Raw genomic sequence first — 21,399 nt, 5'->3', positions numbered from 1 at the left:
CACATGAATTTACGGAATTATGTTTGACCTCACTGTGACCTTGACCTTTGACTGATTTTGACCAAAATCTAATCAGCGCTAGCCATCACCCTCCTGAATCACATGGTGTAATTAGAAATTGGTAGCTTCTTCCGTTGTCGAGTTATCGTGCCTACAAACAAACAAACAAACACACAAACCAACACACAAACAAACAAACAAGCAGTCATAGACTGGTACTTACGAAATCGTCAACTTGACCTCTGACCTTGTCTAATAAAAGCTGTCTCGAGAGAAGGTAGCGACGCAAACTAGAAGTTTCTACGATGATTCTGTACCAAACCATCAAAAATCGAATGTTTTGGATGTTTGACCTCACCGTGACCTTGACCTTTGACCGATTTTGACCAAAATCTAATCACTGCTAGCCACCACCCTCCTGAATCACGTGGTGTAATTTGACATTGGTAGCTTCTTCCGTTCTCAAGTTATCATTTTTTGGATGTTTGACCTCACTATGACCTTGACCTTTGACCGATTTTGACCAAAATATAATCAGCACTAGCCATCACCCTCCTGAATCACGTGGTGTCATTTGACTGGTAGCTTCTTCCGTTCTCGAGTTATCTGTACCAAACCATCAAAAATCGGATATTTGACCTCACTGTGTCCTTGACCTTTGACCGATTTCGACCAAAATCTAATCAGCACTAGCCATCACCCTCCTGAATCACGTGGTGTAATTTGACATTGGTAGCTTCTTCCGTTCTCGAGTTATCGTGCAAACAAACTAACAGACAAACTAACAAACAAACAAACAAAAACGGAAGGCATCAATATACTTATGAAATCTTTAGATTTCGTAAAGTAACAAACAAACAAACAAACAGAAACGGAAGTCATCAATATACTTACAAAATCTTTAGATTTCGTAAGTAACAAGCAGTCATAGACTGGTACTTACGAAATCGTCAACTTGACCTCTGACCTTGTCTAATAAAAGCTATCTCTGGAGAAGTTCGCGACACAAACCAGAAGTTTATCCGATGATTCTGCACCAAACCATTAACAATCGAATGTTTGACCTCACTGTGACCTTGACCTTTGACCGATTTTGACCAAAATCTAGTCAGCACTAGCCATCACTCTCCTGAATCACGTGGTGTAATTTGACATTGGTTGCTTCTTCCGTTCTCGAGTTATCGTGCCTACAAACAAACAAACACACACACAAACAAACAAACACACAAACAGATGACGGAAGTCATCAATATACTTACGAACTCTGAAGATTTCGTAAGTAACAAATGAAATTGCTCGTTGAGCAAGGAATTGCCAGAATAACTTTGTCATATTTCCATGATCTCTGAAAAAACAAAAACCTGGAAATCAATTTGGTTCTTATAAGTCGATAGTGCTGCTGTATAGTGAGTTATAGCACTTAGTTTTGTCATGATCATAACTTGGAAGTCAATCGGACTTGAAATGGCGCTTTTTTTTTTTGACCTGACCCCCCTGACATTCGACCCCTGACCGCAAAGAAGGGTGTTGGTGTGACACCCCAATGAGATATGGTTGGATGCAGAATTGGAAGATGCACATTTTGGATTTGGTTTGAAGTCGATACGACCATTTTAGTGGACGTTATTGCGAAAATAAGAATTTCGGTTTTTCGGTGACCTTGACCTTCCATGTTTTCAGTGATTGCTTTTGGTTCATGTTCCCACAAATTCTCTGAAACTGGTACATCAAAGTGTTTGCAGATGTTCCAGCGGATTACTTAACAAACTCTGTTGTGTTGTGTGACATGTTGTTTTTTTTTTTTGTCTGTGTTCGATCATTAAGCATCTCATATCTTCTTCTTTGCGAACCCCACCTCCACCCCTCACCTGTGTTTTTTATTTTAATTTTTTCCTCCTCCCCCCACCATGTTCTCACTCTGTCCTCTCCTCGCTCCCCCTTCCTAATAAAATGCAGCACTCTGGAATGGAAATGCATCTCGTTTATGAAATAATTTGGTGTGAAATTTATTATTATTGATATCAATTGATTTGTAATTCTATAAAAGAAACTAAAGAGTGAGTGGTTTTTATCCCCCGCCGCGTGGCGGAAGGGGGATATTGTTGTCGTCCGGCTGTCCGTCCGTCCGGGCGTCAACATTTATAACTGTGAGTGTGATAACTCATAAACTGTTCACCATATCAATTTGAAATTTGGGTCACACATGTACCACATGAAAAGGAAGAACCCGATTGATTTTGGGCGTGCCCGGATCCAAGATGGCCGACTGGGGCGGCCATTTTGAAAAAAAGTTTTTTGTAATAAATGGAAAACCGCTTATCTGATTTTAATTATTTTTGTTTACTACGTTCCTCACCCCTGGGGAACTTTTTTGAGATGATGACCAAATGGTGTCTTGTTTCCAATTCACCTCCCTCATTATCTGGAATATGTATGACCTTTTTCATTCAATGGCGGGGATTCCCCATCTATGATGGTATATTTATTTTATTTTTTAAGCAAGTTATTTCAGATATGTATATCTTGAAACTGATCAAATACAAATCCATCATTGATTGCCAATAAATTGTTAATTAATATTGAGATGTTTCCATACCTTTTCACAGTTGTTAGTTTATTTCCGCACAAATGTGCATGGACAAATTTGCAAAGAAAGAGGCCAGACAAATTCACCAAATAAGTTAGCTTTGAATCACGGCCATCCTTGGCACAGGGTCATTTTTTTTGTATGCTTTGTCGAGGCTTGTGTGAGACCTAACACACAACGCACATCATGGGGGACATGAGAGGAGGGAGTGGGAAGGACAAAACAGTGGGGAACAGAGACATTAGGAGATCTGTGGAAGGGAGAGGGATGGGGTAGGGAACATGGGGAATAGAAGATGGACATTACAGGGAGTTTCAGGAAGGAAAGCAGGGAATTTGAATGAGGTGGGTTTGGGGTGGATTAACGGGGATAGAAAAGATCAAGGATTTGGATGGGGGACGATAAGAGGTGGTGGTGAACAGCTGTTTTGAAGGCCTGGAGGGAAGAATGGGATTGAATAGAGTGAGGAAGTTTATTCCAAAGGTGGGAAAAAAGAGGAATGAAAGAGTGAAGGTGAGCAGTGATTCGTGATTTTGGTAGTTTTACCAGAAGGGGGTTGTTGGCGGACCTTGAGCGCCTTGCGGAAATGTGGTGGGGACAAATCGCAGAGAGAGCTGAGGGGGGGGGGGTGAGGCTGGAGAGGAGACGATAGAAGACAGAAAGACCACCGACCAACCTGCAGTGATTGAGTGAGAGGCCCAGCGACTCATCCTCATTGCGGGAGATGCCAATGATCCAATGATTTAGGGTGAACCACGAGATTATTGAGGCCTGATATTCCTGTGAAAACTCCATCAACCGTCTCGTGGACTTGCATCCCACATACAAAGCACTACACAATCGGTTACAACGCCAACAAAAGCAGCAAAATAATTTGAATGCATGGAGCCCTGTGATTGCCAAGGACTTGGACCAATCCACGACGTAGAACTGTCCCCAACGGAACTTAACGGTGTCACCACCACACCACTCTTTACACCTCTGAGGAAGAGAACTGGCTTGTTCTCAGAACGTCAGGCTTGAATAAATTTATTACTTTACCATTCAGTTTGCTACCTTATACCAATATGAATACCGAGCTGCAAATCTGCCATAAAGCCGTATATGCATTAGCTCCATTATATTAAGATTGACTGAGGCATGCCTCACATCATTTGATTAGGACCATCTCAGACAGTCTTGTTTTGATTCATGTAATGCTGTTTTCATTACTCTTCCTTAGTAGTCCACATGATGTTCATTAAATGAATTTTCTGATAGTCCATTTGAGGTACATTGACTCATTGTTTTCATAATTGTATGGTCACAGACACCTGTGTTGCTTGGTCTGGAAGTCTGATTTAAGTTTACCATTGATGTGTGCATCTTATTATGCAGTGCGAGGTGGCTTTCCCCAGAGTGAAACCCCCCCCTGACGATACTGCCTTTAATGAGGCATTACTTAAAAGGAACCAGGATCAAACACCATCGGCAGCTGAGCAGGTACAAGTGAAGTTTTAGCTTTCTCAATTCTTCATGGTATATTTGCTTTCGTGTGCCATTGTGAAAGTAGTTGACAAATGTGTAAATAGTATGTTTGAGTATCTTGCACAGATGTGTAACTGCTGTAGGTGGGGAGAATGGGCAATTTTTTTTACCCTGATGTTTGACTGTTAATAGGAGAGGTTTTCAATTTTTTTTTTTTTTAAGTTCAATTTAAATTCTTTTTTCACTTTTCGCAGTCGCAAACGTTGATTCACACTCGGTTGCATCAAGATTTGTGAAATTTGAATGTTTTGTATCCTCTGTCTGTGTGAAATGCATTGCACCGAGGAGAGGCTTCCATTGGCTTCCATCGCCTTCCATACCACCTCACGAGGCTATCTTAAGTTCTATTCGATTTCTGTTTTCACTTTTGGGACCTTCTGATGTAGCTACAGTCTTAACTTAGATAATTTTCGTAACATCTCAGCAAAAACACACTTTTCATGAGGAAAATATTAAATTCAAATAACCGTTGGGTATTGAAAGCAACACCACATGCTTTCCGTTCACTGCTTGACCTCGTACTATCTCCCCCTGGGGGACTGTTTTTCGGTAGCGTCTTTCCGATGTTGGCTTATATTTTCGAAGGTTTGGTAAAGTGATTTACAAGTATCCAAAAGAATTCCGGCGAAAAACGGACGTTTTAAAATGTTGTTAAAACATTTCACTAATCGGACCATGAACTGGCGGGTCACATGATGTCGTGCAGACAACATGGCACCTTGTTTTAGCCTTATCTCGTGAGAGATTGAACTTTTCAGTGGTCCTAGGGTCCTTTCTTATGAATACAAACACTTTGTGGAGAAAGCCATGATTTACAAGAATTCAGAGTATTTATTTAACGGCCGTGAGCGTGGGTTTGAAAATCGTGTGATGTTGGAAATAAATTTCTCTGGAGAATGGAGGTCTTTGCTTCGAGCGGCCCCACACGTTTATATTGTCTGGTAATCGGCTGCCCAAGTATCAACATCATTTGGTCATCAGCTTTCATTCAACGTCGGTCATTCATGGTATTCAGCTTGTTCTAGATGTATTTGGAAATAATTATTGGTATAAGTTCTTTCTTCTCGTTGAGTGCAGAATAGAGAAGTGGAGGCACAAACCGGAACATAAAAAGGACACACCTATCATTTTGCCAAACCTCAAACCAAGACAAAACAAGAATTTAACTGCAGACTATCAAGCTTACTTTCCATTGTAAGGAAAGTTGTATAATCTGACATTGCTGCTGATGTCTTCCGTTTCCTTTTTTTTTGTAAAACAGCCTGATCTACGATCATCAGTTTGGATTCTGGCCTGGTCACTCTGGACATGCTCTTTCAGCAATGGTTGGAGGCCTCAAATTTCAAAAAGGAGTTAGGACTGTCTTCCTGGATATGTTTTGGGCATTCGATACAATCTGGCTTCCTGCCCTGCTTGCCAAGCTTTCTGCCTGTGGCATACAAGGCCACCTTTATAACCTGGCTATCTGACTTGTGCTACTCAAATGGTCAACGTGTTTGCTATCAGTGGAAATTTCTCCACTCCCACTGGAGTTTAGACTACCCGAAGGAATTGTCTTGGCCCCAATCTTCTTCCTCATGTAAATAAACGGCCTCTTCGATGCTTTGAAAACCCCTCTTCCTTTTTCCAGATGACTTCACATTGTTGTACAGTACCCCCATCCCACGAAGAGGCAGACAGCAGCTGTGTCACTCTCTGCTCATTTGGAATTTATTTTAGATGCAGTCTGATAGATGGAATGTGTCTCGTTTTTTTGCAAATCCTAGTCTCATCCGATCTCACCAGGAGGATCTTTAAATCCTAATTACCTCTGTGCAACCCACCTATCTTTTTCCATGGTGATCCACTAGAAAAGGTTCAGTCCTTGAATCTCCAGGCCTCATCATCTGAGCCATGACATCTCGCAAATCTGGCCTCCAACGCCAGCCACAGCCTGAGAAATCTAATGTCTTTCCATGTCATTCCTTGAAAAATCCGAATGACTCAGCCTATGAGGCTTTTGTCCATTGCTCAGTGAAGTAGTACTTCCCTATGAGCTGGCATCCTAGGTTTACAACTGTCTCTGATGAAATATAAAGGTCTTAACATTGGAATCTCCAGGAATAAGACTGAAGCACAATGCCTTGTTGGACTCGTATAAAAGACTGGTCAGTGGCTGACCTGCTTTTTTACCACCTCTCTTCCAGTCTGGCTCCCTCTGCTCAACTTCAGAATGCATGTGTTCTTCCATCACCCGTGATGTACCAAAGATTGTTCACACCATTAAATAAATAGTCGGGGTTTAAGGGGTTTTGCCCTCAAAGTGTTGTTGCGGTCACGGATACCGAGACACTACCTTGTCACTCAGGGGGATTAATACCCGGTTGTCCTCAGTAGAGCAGGACCTGGGGCCACCGCTCACAATTAACGTTATGGTATGGTGGGTTGTTTTTAAAACCACGAACGCCACCCAGTCAACCACAAGTTCTAGTGGCCGCTGTCTAATTATTCTGTTTAACTAGAGGTCACGTGGTTACTTGAGCGGGGAGTGCACCCTCGGCAAAGCACCAATGTTATCTCGATTAGATTTTAATTAGGGCGGCCGAGCGTTTTAACCGCTGGTGCGTGCCGACAGTTTTTTTGGTCAAATCGTGGTAATTTCCTCCCAGTCTATCTCGGTTCGAACAATGCGAGACCAATAGAAGGAAAGGACAAACATGGACATGTTGGAAATCGACCAATAATTTATTCTTGACAAATTTATTCTCGGAAATTGACAAACACGGACAGGTTGGAGAACGCCTCTCTCGCTTCAGAACGTCCCTCTTTCGCCTTTTCCTCTCCCCACGTCTCTCCTCATAGAACGTCCCTCTTTCGCCTTTCCTCTCCAAACGTCTCTCCTCACAGAACGCCTCTCCTCACAGAATGTCTCGCTCGTTTTTATATCCCCGGTCGTCTTCACGGGGTGCCGTCCGTCCCAAGCTCACCCCATCCCACCGGGACACGGTTACCATGACGACCCGTGCGCTCTCAAAAAAGGCGAGCGTCGGAGCTCACGAAAGAATGCTGCTGAGGAAAAATGAGGGCGGGCTTCAGAGCTCGTGAAAGAAATGTGTGTGAACGTGTCTGTCGTAAAGAAAAAAGCTTCCCATAAGAGAGGGGATCTATCCTTTACCCTTCTCAACGCATCACATTTAATAACCCATTAGACATGGGGATGGGGCTAATCTGAACATGCATTTAAGGAAATAACTGTCTGAGGACCTGGATGTGTGGATGCATTCATCAGACCGGATTCTAAAATCCGTAACAGTATTATTTGCTTTCTTCTCCAAAACCACACATGATTTTGATAAAACTTGACCACAACCTTTATCAACTGTGATGCACCATAGTTTGTTCACAGCTTTAAAAAAAAATCCTGAGGTATTTACTTCCTCCTCCGTTACATATTGTGTGGATCATCCATGCCTACCAGTGGTTCCCTGGTTATCTTATCCAGCCCAGGGGTATTGCCCCCATGTTTCTACATTATACACAAGCATTCCACATGACAAGTTCATAACCGCATTGTACAGAGCAGTAGATAAAGCATTTGCAGGAGGTAAAGTATACATCAAAGTCTGTCAAAAAAGAGCAATCTGGTCAAAAAGGAAAATCGATAAACTTGTTGAGCTTTTCAAAAAATAAACTAAAAGAAAGTTTTCGATTTCTCCTAAACAACAGTTTCTTTACATTTGGCAACAGGATACTCCAGCAAACAGTGGGGATACCCATGGGTTCAGATCCAGCCCCTTTGTTTGCAAATTTGTTCCTGCACGTGTACGAGTGTTATTGGGTTCAGAACGTGCAGGAATGAACGAACAACTACACAAAGGTGTTGAAACTTCTTTCGATCCATTGATGATTTATGAGCAATTAATGATGGGTTTGTATTTGTTGAGCTTCATGATATGTTTCCAATATAACTCAAGTTAAAAAAGGAAAACCAAACTCACCCTTCAGTTTCTTTTTTAGAATTAAAAATCAGTATTAAATTTCACACCAACTTCTCTGATAAACGAGATGCTTTTCCATTGCACATTGTACGAATGCCTTTCTTAGAAAGCAACATTATGAAGAAGCTCTTCTATGGTACAGTTGCAGGTGAAATAATGGAACCGTGAGAGCAACCACCCAGAGCACTGAATTGATCAACAGATTACAACAGCAAGTTAGACTTGTGTTTAGCAGATTAAAACAAGTTTTCGTAAAAATCATAAAACAACACCAAATAGAAGTTGTGAAATACAATATAAATAGTAAAAATATCATTCATTAAATATTTACATAAATACTGTTGTGGACCTAGGTTCCCGAGGGTGGGGGGAGAAGGGTAAGAGGGTGGAGGTATACTCGGACTCGCTGGGAATCGAGGCCATCGCACAGGAATAAGTCCCTGTCCCAGGGACCCGGTCGATTAGCGGGTCACTAATCAACTGCGAACGCCAACAATTTAACCACGTGATCCAGTGTCCTCTGTCTGATTACTGTTTAACTGTGATACAAGCAGTCTCCTTATCGGAGAATCGTGCCCTCGGCGTTTGTGCTACTTTTGTCTTTATTGGATCTTGATTAAGGCGGCCGAGCTTACTGCAAGCACAACGCCAGACTGATGTTAGAGTCAATCTGTTGGGGAATTATAATCTCTCGGCTAATCTATGTACAGACATTGCTGGACCAATGGAAGAAAGGACAACCACGGGCAGATTGGAAATATAATTCAACAAGAATAATTTATTTGCAACAAGTAATGTGGGGTACCGTGAAGGAGGGAAGGGGACTCGAGGGCTTTAATGGAGTAAAATGGCAATCGGGCGAGGAAAAGGTGAAATGCAATAAAAGGCAATGAAGGTGTGTATTTTAAAAAAGGAAAGAAAATGCACAAGTTGCAGATTTGACTTAACTTATTCCTTACCTTCTGGATAACATGACAAGGGTACCCATCAGACACTCATACAGGGAGACGATTGGGAGGGGCAGAATGGCCTCCAGCCTACTATACATGGACCCGTCGCCCTCCCCAGCTTGATACCGCTCTCCCTGCCACTCTCTTGAACGGCCCCGACACTGCATTCCACAACCGAGAGTCCACAAGCTCTGTTGGATCAGGCCAGCTGATAGCCAAGAGCACCACTGATCTCAACCAAAGCGTCTGGGACCAGGGCAAAGACAGAGACAGAGACCCAGCATGCCGGGCACAGCTTTTTCGTCCCTGGGGCAGGAGGGGCCAAAGAGCCACATGTCAGATCTTCTGAGGCGGCTTGGGACCAGCTCTTGGGCCATGTCAGATCAAGCGAGCTGGCCCGATGTTAGCCATTGGGGGATGCCCACACAGCTCCTCCCTCCCCTCATTCTGCTGCCCACCTGGATATGCCCTCAATTGGTACTTCTGGCTGTCGCCATGAATGGAGCTCCACGCGTAACATGGGGAAATCACTTTTACCCCCATGCACCTGGGACCAACCCCACATGTCCCAAAATGTCCATGGCACATATTTAGGGAATGGAGCAATTATTGCAGGATGTCTGTCTCGTGTCCTGGTCCATATGCAGGTCGTATTCAGTTGGAGGGGAATGAACGGGGATTAGGGAAACAAAATACAATGCAGGGGTTGATGTTGTAGATACAGTTACACAACTTCAGTACAATTGAGAACATTTATTCACATACAAGACACATTTAATATGCGTGCATAGGAGGTTCTGAACAGACAAACACATTCCAGAAATCTCAAATACAAATGGAGAATCTTGGTCCTTATATATTTTTCAGTAAGACAGTTTTTTTAAATCGTCTCTGGCACTGGCGCCAACTTGTCTGGTCTTGACATCTTCCAGGTGAAGCTTATCTTCGGGTCTCCATACAGCCTCAGCTTGACCTGGTTGAATGGTTGTAACATATATTTCAAATCCAGACATGTTAATCCTTTCTTGATACAAAAAAAAAACGCACAGAATGCTAGAATGATGTCAAACGCCAACTCTGATGGTCACTAAAACAAGTTTCCATCATATGGAGGTTAAAAAGTCAGTCTGCTTCTCCCAAAACTGGGAAGATATATTATTTTCAAGCAACTAGAGCTTAGTGGATACATCTAGATATTTTCTTAAATCCACATTCCAACTTGTTTGTGTCTTTTATAAAAATTATTTAAGAGAGCTTTAAAATGATTGGCAATTCTTCTTATATTCAACTTACTGGCAAAGTTCAACCTGTTTACACTTTTAACATACAGGTGATCTTTCCATACAAAGGAGAAATATAATTATGTTAATTCCAGATGGATACATACTTAAAACATGATATCCTATTTGAGTACATTTTATTTCAGGTTTAACATTTTCATTTTAATACCAAGTTTTAACTATTGTCAATTTATTTATTTCATCACCTTCAAATCCATTATGATAAAAATGTATCAACAATGTCCATACAAACAAGGACTTTGTGGGGCTTTAAACATTAAATGGGAATGTGTGAATTTGACATGCGCTTCGAAAGCCATGGCTTCGGCGAAGGTTCCAGAATGCTGGTAATTAGTCGCACATGCCGAGAAGCCATGGCGGTAACACAATGCACACCCAACGTGATGATGGCACTCACGGCACACGTCATTACGTGCTGATGTTATCCAAACGGGTTGAGGGGGTGCTGGCTACCCAACCCATTGCATTTAATTCCATAATAACCCCAACAGGGAAGGCACTATTCTAAACGTACAATACGAAAATAACTATTCTAAGAGTATACGTGTTGTGTGTGTTTCAATTCTGGCACATGATTTATTTAGCCGTCACAATACTTTATGAAAAAAAATAAATATAACCATGTTCAGTGGTTGCTCAGAGACAGGACAGCATGTAAAAAGCCGTTATAAATAATCGTTTGAATATTTGGTCTGTGTGGAACAGAAAATGAAGAGGTGGCTGTGTATCCAAGCCATAACTTTTTTAAATTTTATTTTTAACCATTTTGAGCTTTTATAATCAAATTTTCAACAACCCTTTATTTTGAGAATCTGAGGAAAAACAATTAAAAACTATGTCAAAATGTGAAAGGGTAAAGTAAGAGTGACTATCCATCCATCCATTGAGACCACACTCTGTGCAGAGCGTTGGTGCTGCTTAAGCAGTCTCCTTGGCTATTGGGTACAATCCTGGATGGGTCGCCACTCCGACACAGGATACCAGCAAGCTGGCACCCATTTCCCTGCCCTCTGAAGGATGACAGGCAGAGTCAACCCCACCTGGTATTAATTCAACAGCTGAGTGGGATTTTTGCTCACGATTCAAGGATCCCAAGCCCACCACCCTAACAATTAAGCCAACACCAGGCATAGAGTGACTTTAAAGACCCCTTATTAACCCCTCCACAGCCTCTTAAGCGTGAGACGAACTGGCTTTTAAAAAAAATCGCTTTCGTGTTTATTTACCATTGAGTTTCAGTGTGTCTGGCTAGTCCATAACATTTTTACAAAATGAGCTTATGTCATCAAATCTTAGAAACCTTTATTATGAGAATGCAGAGAACACAAATTCATAAAATGTTTAAAAAAATTTTTTTTAACTCGTTTTCGTGAAGCTTGGTTTGAGTGCAAAGCAGATGCAGACAGGCTTTGCATTTTGAGATGCTTTCCAGTTTCTTTTTGTCAAAATTTGTGACGGGAAGCACGATCTGCCATTTTCGCACTGCAACTTCCAATCGCACAACTGCACACGATATATCCTGATTCGGGGAAAATGGCAGCGATTGTGAAAATGCATTACACTGAACATACGATGAGCTATTTATTGTTTACAAAAAATAATTTTGAAACTGAATTTGAATTTTGCTTTTAATTTTTTTTTCCCCAGGCTGAAATCCTCTCCCTAGTGACCAAGATAAACAGTATCTTGGAGAATCTCATTGTGGCTCCAGGAACATTTGAAGTGGTATGTATAAGGCATGTCATTGCTATGCTACAGGCTTTGTTTCTTTCTTTACCTGAGTAGACAAATGTTTTCATTCAGCAGATCACTTTTATGAACTGTAATGTGTCCAACAGGATGGTGCAGAGGTAGCACACTTGCATTTGAGCCTTTTGTCTGTGTTTGGTTCTCGGCCCCACTCCAAACTGTTATGTTGGTGTTTAATCACAACGTGTGCCATTCCTCCATTCCTCCATTCCTCCATTCCTCCATCCATCCATTGGGACCATACTCTGTGCAGAGCGTTGGTGCTGCCTAAGCAGTCTCCTTGGCTATTGGGTACAATCCTGGATGGGTCGCCACTCCGACACAGGATACCAGCAAGCTGGCACCCATTTCCCTGCCCTCTGAAGGATGACAGGCAGAGTCAACCCCACCTGGTATTAATTCAACAGCTGAGTGGGATTTTTGCTCACGATTCAAGGATCCCAAGCCCACCACCGTACAATACCGTACAATGTTTGTTTTTTTAAATACCGTACAATGTTTTTTTTTTTAATTGGGTAGGTTTGTGAGGGAGAGAGAAAAAGGAAAGTTTATGAAGGAAGAGGAGGAGGAGATTGGGACCATGCTCTGTGCAGAGCGTTGGTGCTGCCTCAGCAGTCTCCTGAGCTATTGGACACAATCCTGGACGAGTCACCACTCTGACACAGGATACCAGCAAGCTGGCACTCATTTTGCCGACCTCGGAAGGATGACAGGCAGAGTCAACCCCACCTGGTATTAATTCAACAGCCGAGTTGGATTTGAACTCAGGATCTGAGAATCCCAAGCCCTACAGCCTAACCATTAAGCCAACACCAGGAATGCCATCCTTCAGATTGACGTTAAGCTGTGGACACGCCTGCTAGCATTATTTGATGGACGTAAAAGATCCCACGGTGCTTTTTTGAAGAGTACATGAGTTATTGCCGGTACCCTAGTTCCAAATACCTGTCACCTTCAGTTGAATGTCGGGCATGACCAGCTGGTTCGTTTAAGACTTAGACAGTAACCGGCCAACTCCCCAAAAGGTGAGAATAATTTTGGCTGTGAAAGAAGTCGTAGTTTTCTTTACTATCATCTTGTTTAAAAATAATAATAAATAAATTCCTTCCTTTTGTTCTTATTTTATAAAAGTTTTAACAGGTGCATGCACAATTTTGTGGAGGTTTACCTGTTTACATAAAATGATCAACCATGCAATTGCTTCTGTATTATTTTCAAACAACACTTTTATCTTATCTGAATTGTGATATTCTCTTGCAAATTTAAAACTGAAATAGCATGCATCATCTTTTATAATGTGAAAAAAGACATTTGATCTCAATAATCTATTTTGCACAATCTTTTTTCTCATTTTTTTGTTTTTTTCATTGCAAAAAAGGAATTGTAATAATCATTAGTGGGTATAATGCCCCTTTTGGTATGTCAATACTTGATCAGTTATTCTAAAGTTTACCCCAGAAAGGCTTTTTTGTTTTTTAATGTAGTTATTTTATTTTTTTATTTTTTGTGTTTCTGCTGAGATTCTTGTTCCTGCTCAAGGTCGCTCTGCTGTGATCAAACTGTCATGCATGTGTATGAGAGGTTAATATCAAACATCTTCATTAACAGACATCAATTGAAAGTCATTAAAAACACTTTGCATGTTTTATTACTAATGCTTGCTCCAGGCTATGAATATAGTGATGAGCCAATTTGGTGTTTCTGAGTGAGAACAAAGTGGTGTTAAAGGTTGTAAACAATATTTCCGCACATCTGGATTTATTACATCCAAAATGTATGAAAATATCTCGTTAGTTGATTTGTATGTATATTTTGCAGTTGAGTGCTATGCCTACCCACAGGCTAAATATATTTCTGTTAGTGTGCACGATTTATTAGGAGGGGGGAGCGAGGAGGGGCAAAGTGAGAGAGAACTGTGGGGGGGGGGAGACAGGTGAGGTGTGGAGGTAGGGTTAACAAAGAGAATGAATGATATGTGATGCTGATAATAATCACTGAACACGAAAAAAAAAATGTCAGAACAGCTGTACACACAATGACACAACAGTTTGTAAAGTAATCCGTTGGTACATCTGAAAAACTTTGATATTCCAGTTCGAGAAATTTTGTGGGAAAATTAACCAAAAGCAATCACTGAAAACATTGAAGTACCGCTCACGTACGACCTCATGATCCCATTGGGCATGAACATCGAAAACAAAGCATTGTGACCAGATATCATACTTGGGTGCAAAAAAAAGAAGAGATGAAGGCATTGCTAATTGAGGTGTTGATACCAGTGATTTTGGACTAACGATGCAGAAATCAGGAAAATAACCAAATAGCAAGACCTCAAGCATGAAGTGAAAAGATCCTGGAAGCTGAAGAATGCCAAAGTTGTACCAGTGATGATGAAGAAGAACCTCACAGAGATATTGAAAACCATCCTGGGAATATCACTACAAACTACAGTTGGAAGCCGTTCCTGGGCTCAGTAACAATCCTGAAGAGATCCTTCGGCACAAAACTTTGAGAACAGAAAACTTCATAGATTGGTCCGTGAATCGTGACCCCTTACCGAAATAAAGGTGGATACTTTGAGCCCACATTGGGAGGACTCCATTCCACATTCTGAAACCCACATATGTAGATGCCAATCGACGACGACACACGCACTTCCATTACGGTAATACAGTTTATAAACGTGCACACACAAAAATTACGTAAAAACGACAAACGCAAAGATTTGCCTTGAAACAGAGTTCTTTGAAAGAGGAATGAGTGGGAAATTAGCAAAATCCAATTGAAAAATATATCAAGGCCAAGAACACAAAATGTCGATCTATGCTCTCTGCCTTCACAGTAAGATCATGGCAAGCACGTGGTGAGATGGACCTTATTGTTTTTATATATGTATTAATGTCGAAGTGAGGGGTGGATTATATTAGGAGTTCGTACAAAAGGTTAAACAAAGCAGTATCCTGTAAAAATAATATTTCACATTTTTAGCAGATGAGACATCAAACCACACGGCACCACAGATCCCAACACAGGCGGAAAGTGGAAACATAGTCTGTCTAATCGATGTTTCCTTGAGAGCACAGATACTTTTACCGAAACGAACAACCAAGCAGCTTGGAGAGCGCTCGCCAAGTGGCTTGAGCACTCAAGCAAGCACTCCAACAAAACGGATAAGAAACAGCTAGCTTGGCATGCGATTAGCAACACATTAAACATACACCTGCCGGAGAGTCGCTAAATTAAATATCAAGCTACGAACGCTGACGTCTCCGGATGTTGATAAGCATTGCAATGCTCCCAACGATTTGTAGCTGTGATGAACAGGCATTCCATTTTATGAGTGAGGAAGCACTCCAACAAAACTGTTGTTTTGAAACAGCTAGTTTGGCACGCATTTAGCAGCACATTAAGCATATACCTCCCGGAGGCACCCAAAGTGTCGAGCCACGAACGCTGACGTCTCCGGGTATTTATAAGCATTGCAATGTACCCAGCGATTCATAGCGATGATGAACAGGCATTCGATAATATGAGTGAGGAAAGTGAAAACAACATTTTTATCATAAGAAATCGTGGCCTATTCCAAGTCAAGGCATGGTTGAGCAGGCTAAAAAACATGGCAGGTTCAGACCCCAGCAAGGTTACCCAGGAAACGCCTTAGGACCCAGAGAGCGAGGTGGCCGAGGATCACCTGATGAAGGATATAATTAAATAAGGCTGTTAACTATCTTCAAAAGGGGTGTTTTAATTAACCCAAACACCCAATTTTCAGTCATGCACTTCCTTGGAGTTTTCTTAGTATGCATGCAAAGTTTCAGGCTGATAGGTTTTATGGTTTTGGTGTTATGGAGAACACACACACACACACACACACACACACACACACACACACACACACACACACACACACACACACACACACACACACACACTCACACGACTTTAATGGGACCCGTGTCCATGACACTACATCGAACAAACGACAGGTTGATTTTGAAAGCGTGGCACGTGAAGAGCTGGGAGGGTAGTCGAACTGGGGAGACGGTGGATATACCCACACAATACACACCTCTGATGCAAAAGGCGAGAACTGGATGGTGCAAACGGCTGGATAAGGTGAGCAACAAACACGCGATCCCAAACACCACATCATCATGTGCACACCACCCAACGAGAACCCCAACACCTCATCATGCCCAACGCAGACGCGAAACCAGCTGTGTTCGTGCTCTGGAAACACAAAAACAACAACAAGCGCACACATGCTCACCCACATACGTCCAACACCAGATCACGTGTATGTAAAAACAAAAAAGAGCAGAGCACCCCTTCGATGATATGATTTGACTTTTGCTTTTGCAAAATAAATAAAAGCACTCCGTTTGACCTCAAGTACCAGCATATGTGACCGGCAATGAGCAGTCGTATCGAAATGAAAACCGAACACGTGCTGAGGCTCGGGGTCTATTGTGCAAGAGACCGGGTCTGCTCTCGCTTTTTTGCTCAAATTAGCGGAGTCAATCTAGTTTTTTACTTTTGATTGGAAGCATCCTCTTCTTTAAAAAATGTGTAATCCCAACTGCCCCATTCTTGTACAATTTATATATAATATATAATCATTTTTAAATTGATCGTTTATTCAAGTTACTTGCCTGATTTTGCGACTCCCTTTTTAACTTTTCAGCAAATTGAGGAGGCACGTCAGGTGGGTTGCTACAAAAAGGGAACCATGATGGTTGGGCACAATGTGGCTGAAATGGTGGTCATTTTGAAGATCCTGCCGACCAGTGAGTTTTAGCAATTGCACGTTGACACGATCTCCTGCTTTTAATGTTGCAGTTTGCTTTTTATTCATTTATTTATTTTTTGAATGTTTACCACATTGCCATGTTACTTTGAGCATGCCACTGTAGTACCTGTGATGTTTTTGGAGTATTATACAGTACTATACCAGCACAGGGAGGTATCTCCAAAATGATTTTTGTCGCTATTCAATTATTAGCATTTAACCCTTCATTGGACTGGCAGGATAGCTCAGAGGTATGCACAATCACTACTGAGATCTCTTGTATGGGCTTGAATCTCGACCCTGCCATATACTCATCCTCATGTTTCTCTTGCAGGGCAATAACATCAGTTTATGCACCATCCTTCATATGGATGTTAAATTTGGTGTTGGGGCTGCTAACTTTAGATTGGCGATGTTAAAGATCCTATGGTGTCTTTTGCAGAGATGAGCGATCAATGGCACCTTGTACAAGTTTCAAATTCCTGTTATAACCTACAGGGGAAATTGCATCAGCAGTGCTGCCATGCTCCCAGCAGTGATACAGTCATGTGCTGCACACAAATTGATGGAACCCTTTGTGGTTATTGATGTTTTTTTCATGTTGTTTTATCCAACAGTTTGACAATTCTGTACCATGGTCTCTGTTGTTTTGCATCTATTGTGCTGTCACATGCCATCTGTCAATCTGCCCCATTCATAAACAGCACTGTACAAATTGTGAATCGGAAAATTCTGCAACGAAATGCCAATCGGAGCAGAGACAATTGTCAAAAGACAATCTTGTATTTCCATTATATGTTGAGAATTTCATCATAAGCTGTGTTTATGCAAACCTGGTCATATGAAGTATATATAAATTGATATACATAACTACACTTCAATTATACACTTGTTTAAAACTCTCCTGTTTTATATTTTACTATCAAAGTCAAACATATCTGCTTGGACGAATTGATTCCCCAAATAATTGGTGTATTTTTGTACGACTTGAAATTGCCCCTCACACTGGCAGCGACGCTATCACGTCCATATTTACCGAAACAAAATTAGGATCCCCAACCCTACCCACCACCCTGAACTATCGGGACTATTATTATTATTTATTATTTTTTTTTTTTAACTCACTTGGAACATAGCTCCGGGGAGCTTTTGGGATGGCGCGTCCGTCCGTCTGTCCATCCACAAATACAGTACTTGCAACTTCTCAGAAACTACACTCACGATTTCAATCAAAGTTGACCACAACCTTCATCACCTGTGTTGGCATTAACAGAAACAACAACGGGGTCAGAAGGGGTCTGCAGAGGGAGTTTACAGGGGGTGGGGTGGGAGTGAGTTTCCCCCATCCCCCCCCCCCCTGAAGAGGTATTTGCTTTCTTCTCAGAAATGATGCACACAATTCTGATGAATCTCCACGACAACCTTCATCACCCATGACGTACCAAAGTTTGTTCGTGCCATTTGAAATATTGGGCTCCAAAGGGGTGTAAGGGGGGTTGCCCCCTAAAATAATTATGTATTTGCTTTCTTCTTCAAAACTACACGCACAATTTTGATGAAACTTGACCACAACCTTCATCACCGATGGTGTACCAAAGTTTGTTCACAGCATTACAAAAATAAAATCCATAGGTATTTACTTTACTTTATTCTCCATTACAAATACTAGTACGTGCCCGTAAAAATGAAAAAAAAAAATTCATAATAATAATAAATAAATAAACCACACAGGCCGTTTCTTCGCTCTCACGTGCCCGTACGTGCGTGACCCGGAAGTTCGATATTATTCGCAGTTACGATTATTCGCAATTTATTTTTAATACCCAATTATTCAATTAGCGCCAACGTATTTTACCTTTTCGCAATGTCGTGGCAAGGAAAAACAAAAAGAGAAGAGAAGAGAGAGAAAAAATTTACTTCCTGGTTCGGAGCATACCAGCACTCTTGATGTTCCCGAAATTTATACACCGTCTAATATGAAAACGATCATAACTTGGGCCATTGTGTTTATCTATAAATGCGCATAAGAAATCGAGAAATTATTAGAATACACGAAGTCATCACTCTCCGGAAGCCCGTGCGTTGTAACCTGTAACGGGGAACGTGGCTGTGCTTCCCTTCCCCATCGGCCACGCCCACGCAACAACGTGTCTTCCCATTGGTTTGGTAAATAAATGGCCATAACTTGGGAACCACTTGTCCGATTAATATCAAACCTTGAAAAGGCACATCCTCAGGTCCCCAGCAATATACCCGGCAGGTTTCAATTAGATCGGACCAGAGGTTGTCGAGAAACAGCGGTCACACACACACACACACACACACACACACACACACACACACACACACACACACACACACACACACACACACACACACACACACACACACACACACACACACACACACACACACACACACACACACACACATTGCTGGAATTATAGATAGATTGTGGGTCATCCATGCCTACCAGTGGTTCCCTGGTTATTATTATTATTATCTTATAAAGCCACTACCAGGTGAGCACCCAGTGCTATTGCCCCTATGTTTTGGACTTAGTTTGGCAATACACACATTTACAAGTTAAATCTGTTTTCCAAATAAAATCACGAAATGTTGATTCAAGCGAATGAAGCTTAATAGTGTCTTCATAAAGATTAATTATAATTTATGTCTTTATGAATGTAATTGTGTTTTATGCAATCCTATACAGTGAGTCGTCGACTTACGACCTATGCGACTTACGACTGTTCGACTTTATGACCACTTTACGACCACGTAAAGTGGCCCCAAACTCTACTTTGTTTTTTTTGTTTTTTTTGTATGTAAAATATACGTTGGCCGACTTACGACCAAGTCGACTTACGACCGGTCGGTCAGAACCAATTGTGGTCGTAAGTCGACGACTACCTGTATTTTACATTTTGTGTATGTTAATATAAAGGGTAATTGAATGAATTTAGTTTGTGAATTTGTGGATATGAAGAATTGTGTTGGGAATCTGGAAAATCCTGCCAACATTGACAATATCTTTTACTTTTGGCACAGCTCGAATTGTAAAACGCTAAGTATGATTCATACGTGTTGGGCTCATTGGCAAATGGCAGAATTGGTAATTGGAACATGAAAGTCCTGACTCGTCATTAATTCGGCATCCAGTTTGCCATTAATTGTTTTTTTTTTCTGCATGTTTTCAACACAACATAAGCATATTGGGCCATATTCCAAATGGATGGATAATGGACGATTCACCTCGCGCTGCCGGGGCAGTTTCATTGGCGTGAGGCACAATTCTGGATGGGTGCCACTCGGCCACAAGATACTCCAATCGTCAAATGGCTAAGTTTTCCCAGTAAACCGGGATTCATTTTGTTGAACTGGAAAGGATGATAGGCTGAGTCAACCCACCAGGTGTTATTTTGGCATGGCATTGGCTTGGACCTAGGACCTTCAAAGAGCTAACCCAACTATTTTCACTGTTAAGCCACCATCAGGCTGTTCGACATTCTCATCATTTCTAACAAATCGTGGGCCCGTTGGTGCATTGGACCAAATTTTCATTGGTCTTTACGGCCTTGTAGCATACCTGCCTGCTGTATTGCTTGAGCATTCGCTTGCCTTTCACCGAGCCCACATGTGCTTGAGTCAGGGTGGGATTTATGCGTTTGTTATTATTATTATTAGTAATATTAATTAATATGGAATACTATCATTCTTTTTGTTATTAGGGTACCAAGCCTACAAGGCTGGGTTATTTTATTGTTTTTCTTCTGTTTATATATTGTTGCGGATTCGCGCCCGCCGGCGTGCGGACGGCCACGTAACTCGAATCGCGGCACGTCGCCCACCGGACGGACAATCCAGTCGTGACCCTCTCGGACTAACGCCGGGAACTAGTCACGGGTGGACCTTTCGGTCTCACCGCGATCGTGCCAATCGGCCCCCGCGTGGGATAGGGTTGCTCGCCAAATTCGACCTACCTAAGTACCCACACGGAGGGTAGACCGGGCGATCGCACCTCGCCGCAGGTCGACTTCGGACACGGGCCACTTTAAGCGACCCGTTCCGTACTATCGGGATAACCGAGCGATGTTATTCGTCGGCCTCGACGGTTCGATTAATTATCGGGCGTTTTAGCCCACGACCAACCCTTTACGTGAAGCAAGATGGAGATTCAATAGAGGAAAAGACGAAGCGAAGCGGGAAAACAGTTCAACAATAAGCACATTTATTTCGCGATGAACGGAAAGCACACATATACAATTCCACCAAAAGCACATGTAAAAGAAGAAGACAATGCAATATTACACAAAAAGCAAATGCAACAATGCAGATCTAACCGACTCCCGGGCACACGGCAACACTTATACAATTTTACTTCACAGACGGCGCCGACAACACATATTCCCAAAGCAAAAGAAAAGAGAACCACCCTCCAGGATGAGGCGGGCCTGGGGCCGAGACCGGGTCGGGCCTACCGTCTGATGATGAGACGCAGAGCGGCGGTGGCGCCTCA

General features: G+C 42.0%; 1 protein-coding gene across 1 annotated transcript in view; it reads left to right on the top strand.

The window, feature by feature from the left end:
• Window positions 1-21,399, top strand: part of ILF2 (interleukin enhancer binding factor 2) — a 104,161-nt gene that overhangs the window by 8,525 nt on the left and 74,237 nt on the right. Inside the window, exons 4-6 of the mRNA XM_085848684.1 lie at window positions 3,965-4,069; window positions 11,990-12,067; window positions 16,776-16,878. Of these exons, the coding sequence (XP_085704810.1) occupies window positions 3,965-4,069; window positions 11,990-12,067; window positions 16,776-16,878 (286 nt within the window). The remainder of the gene's footprint in view (window positions 1-3,964; window positions 4,070-11,989; window positions 12,068-16,775; window positions 16,879-21,399) is intronic.

The sequence above is a fragment of the Eptatretus burgeri genome, chromosome 12 (genome assembly GCF_056783735.1).
Source record: "Eptatretus burgeri isolate ZD-2024b chromosome 12, Ebu_testis_v1, whole genome shotgun sequence".
In the NCBI taxonomy this organism is placed as follows: domain Eukaryota; kingdom Metazoa; phylum Chordata; class Myxini; order Myxiniformes; family Myxinidae; genus Eptatretus; species Eptatretus burgeri.
Note: the sequence above shows the minus strand (reverse complement) of the source record. Positions and strands in the feature narration are given on the sequence as shown.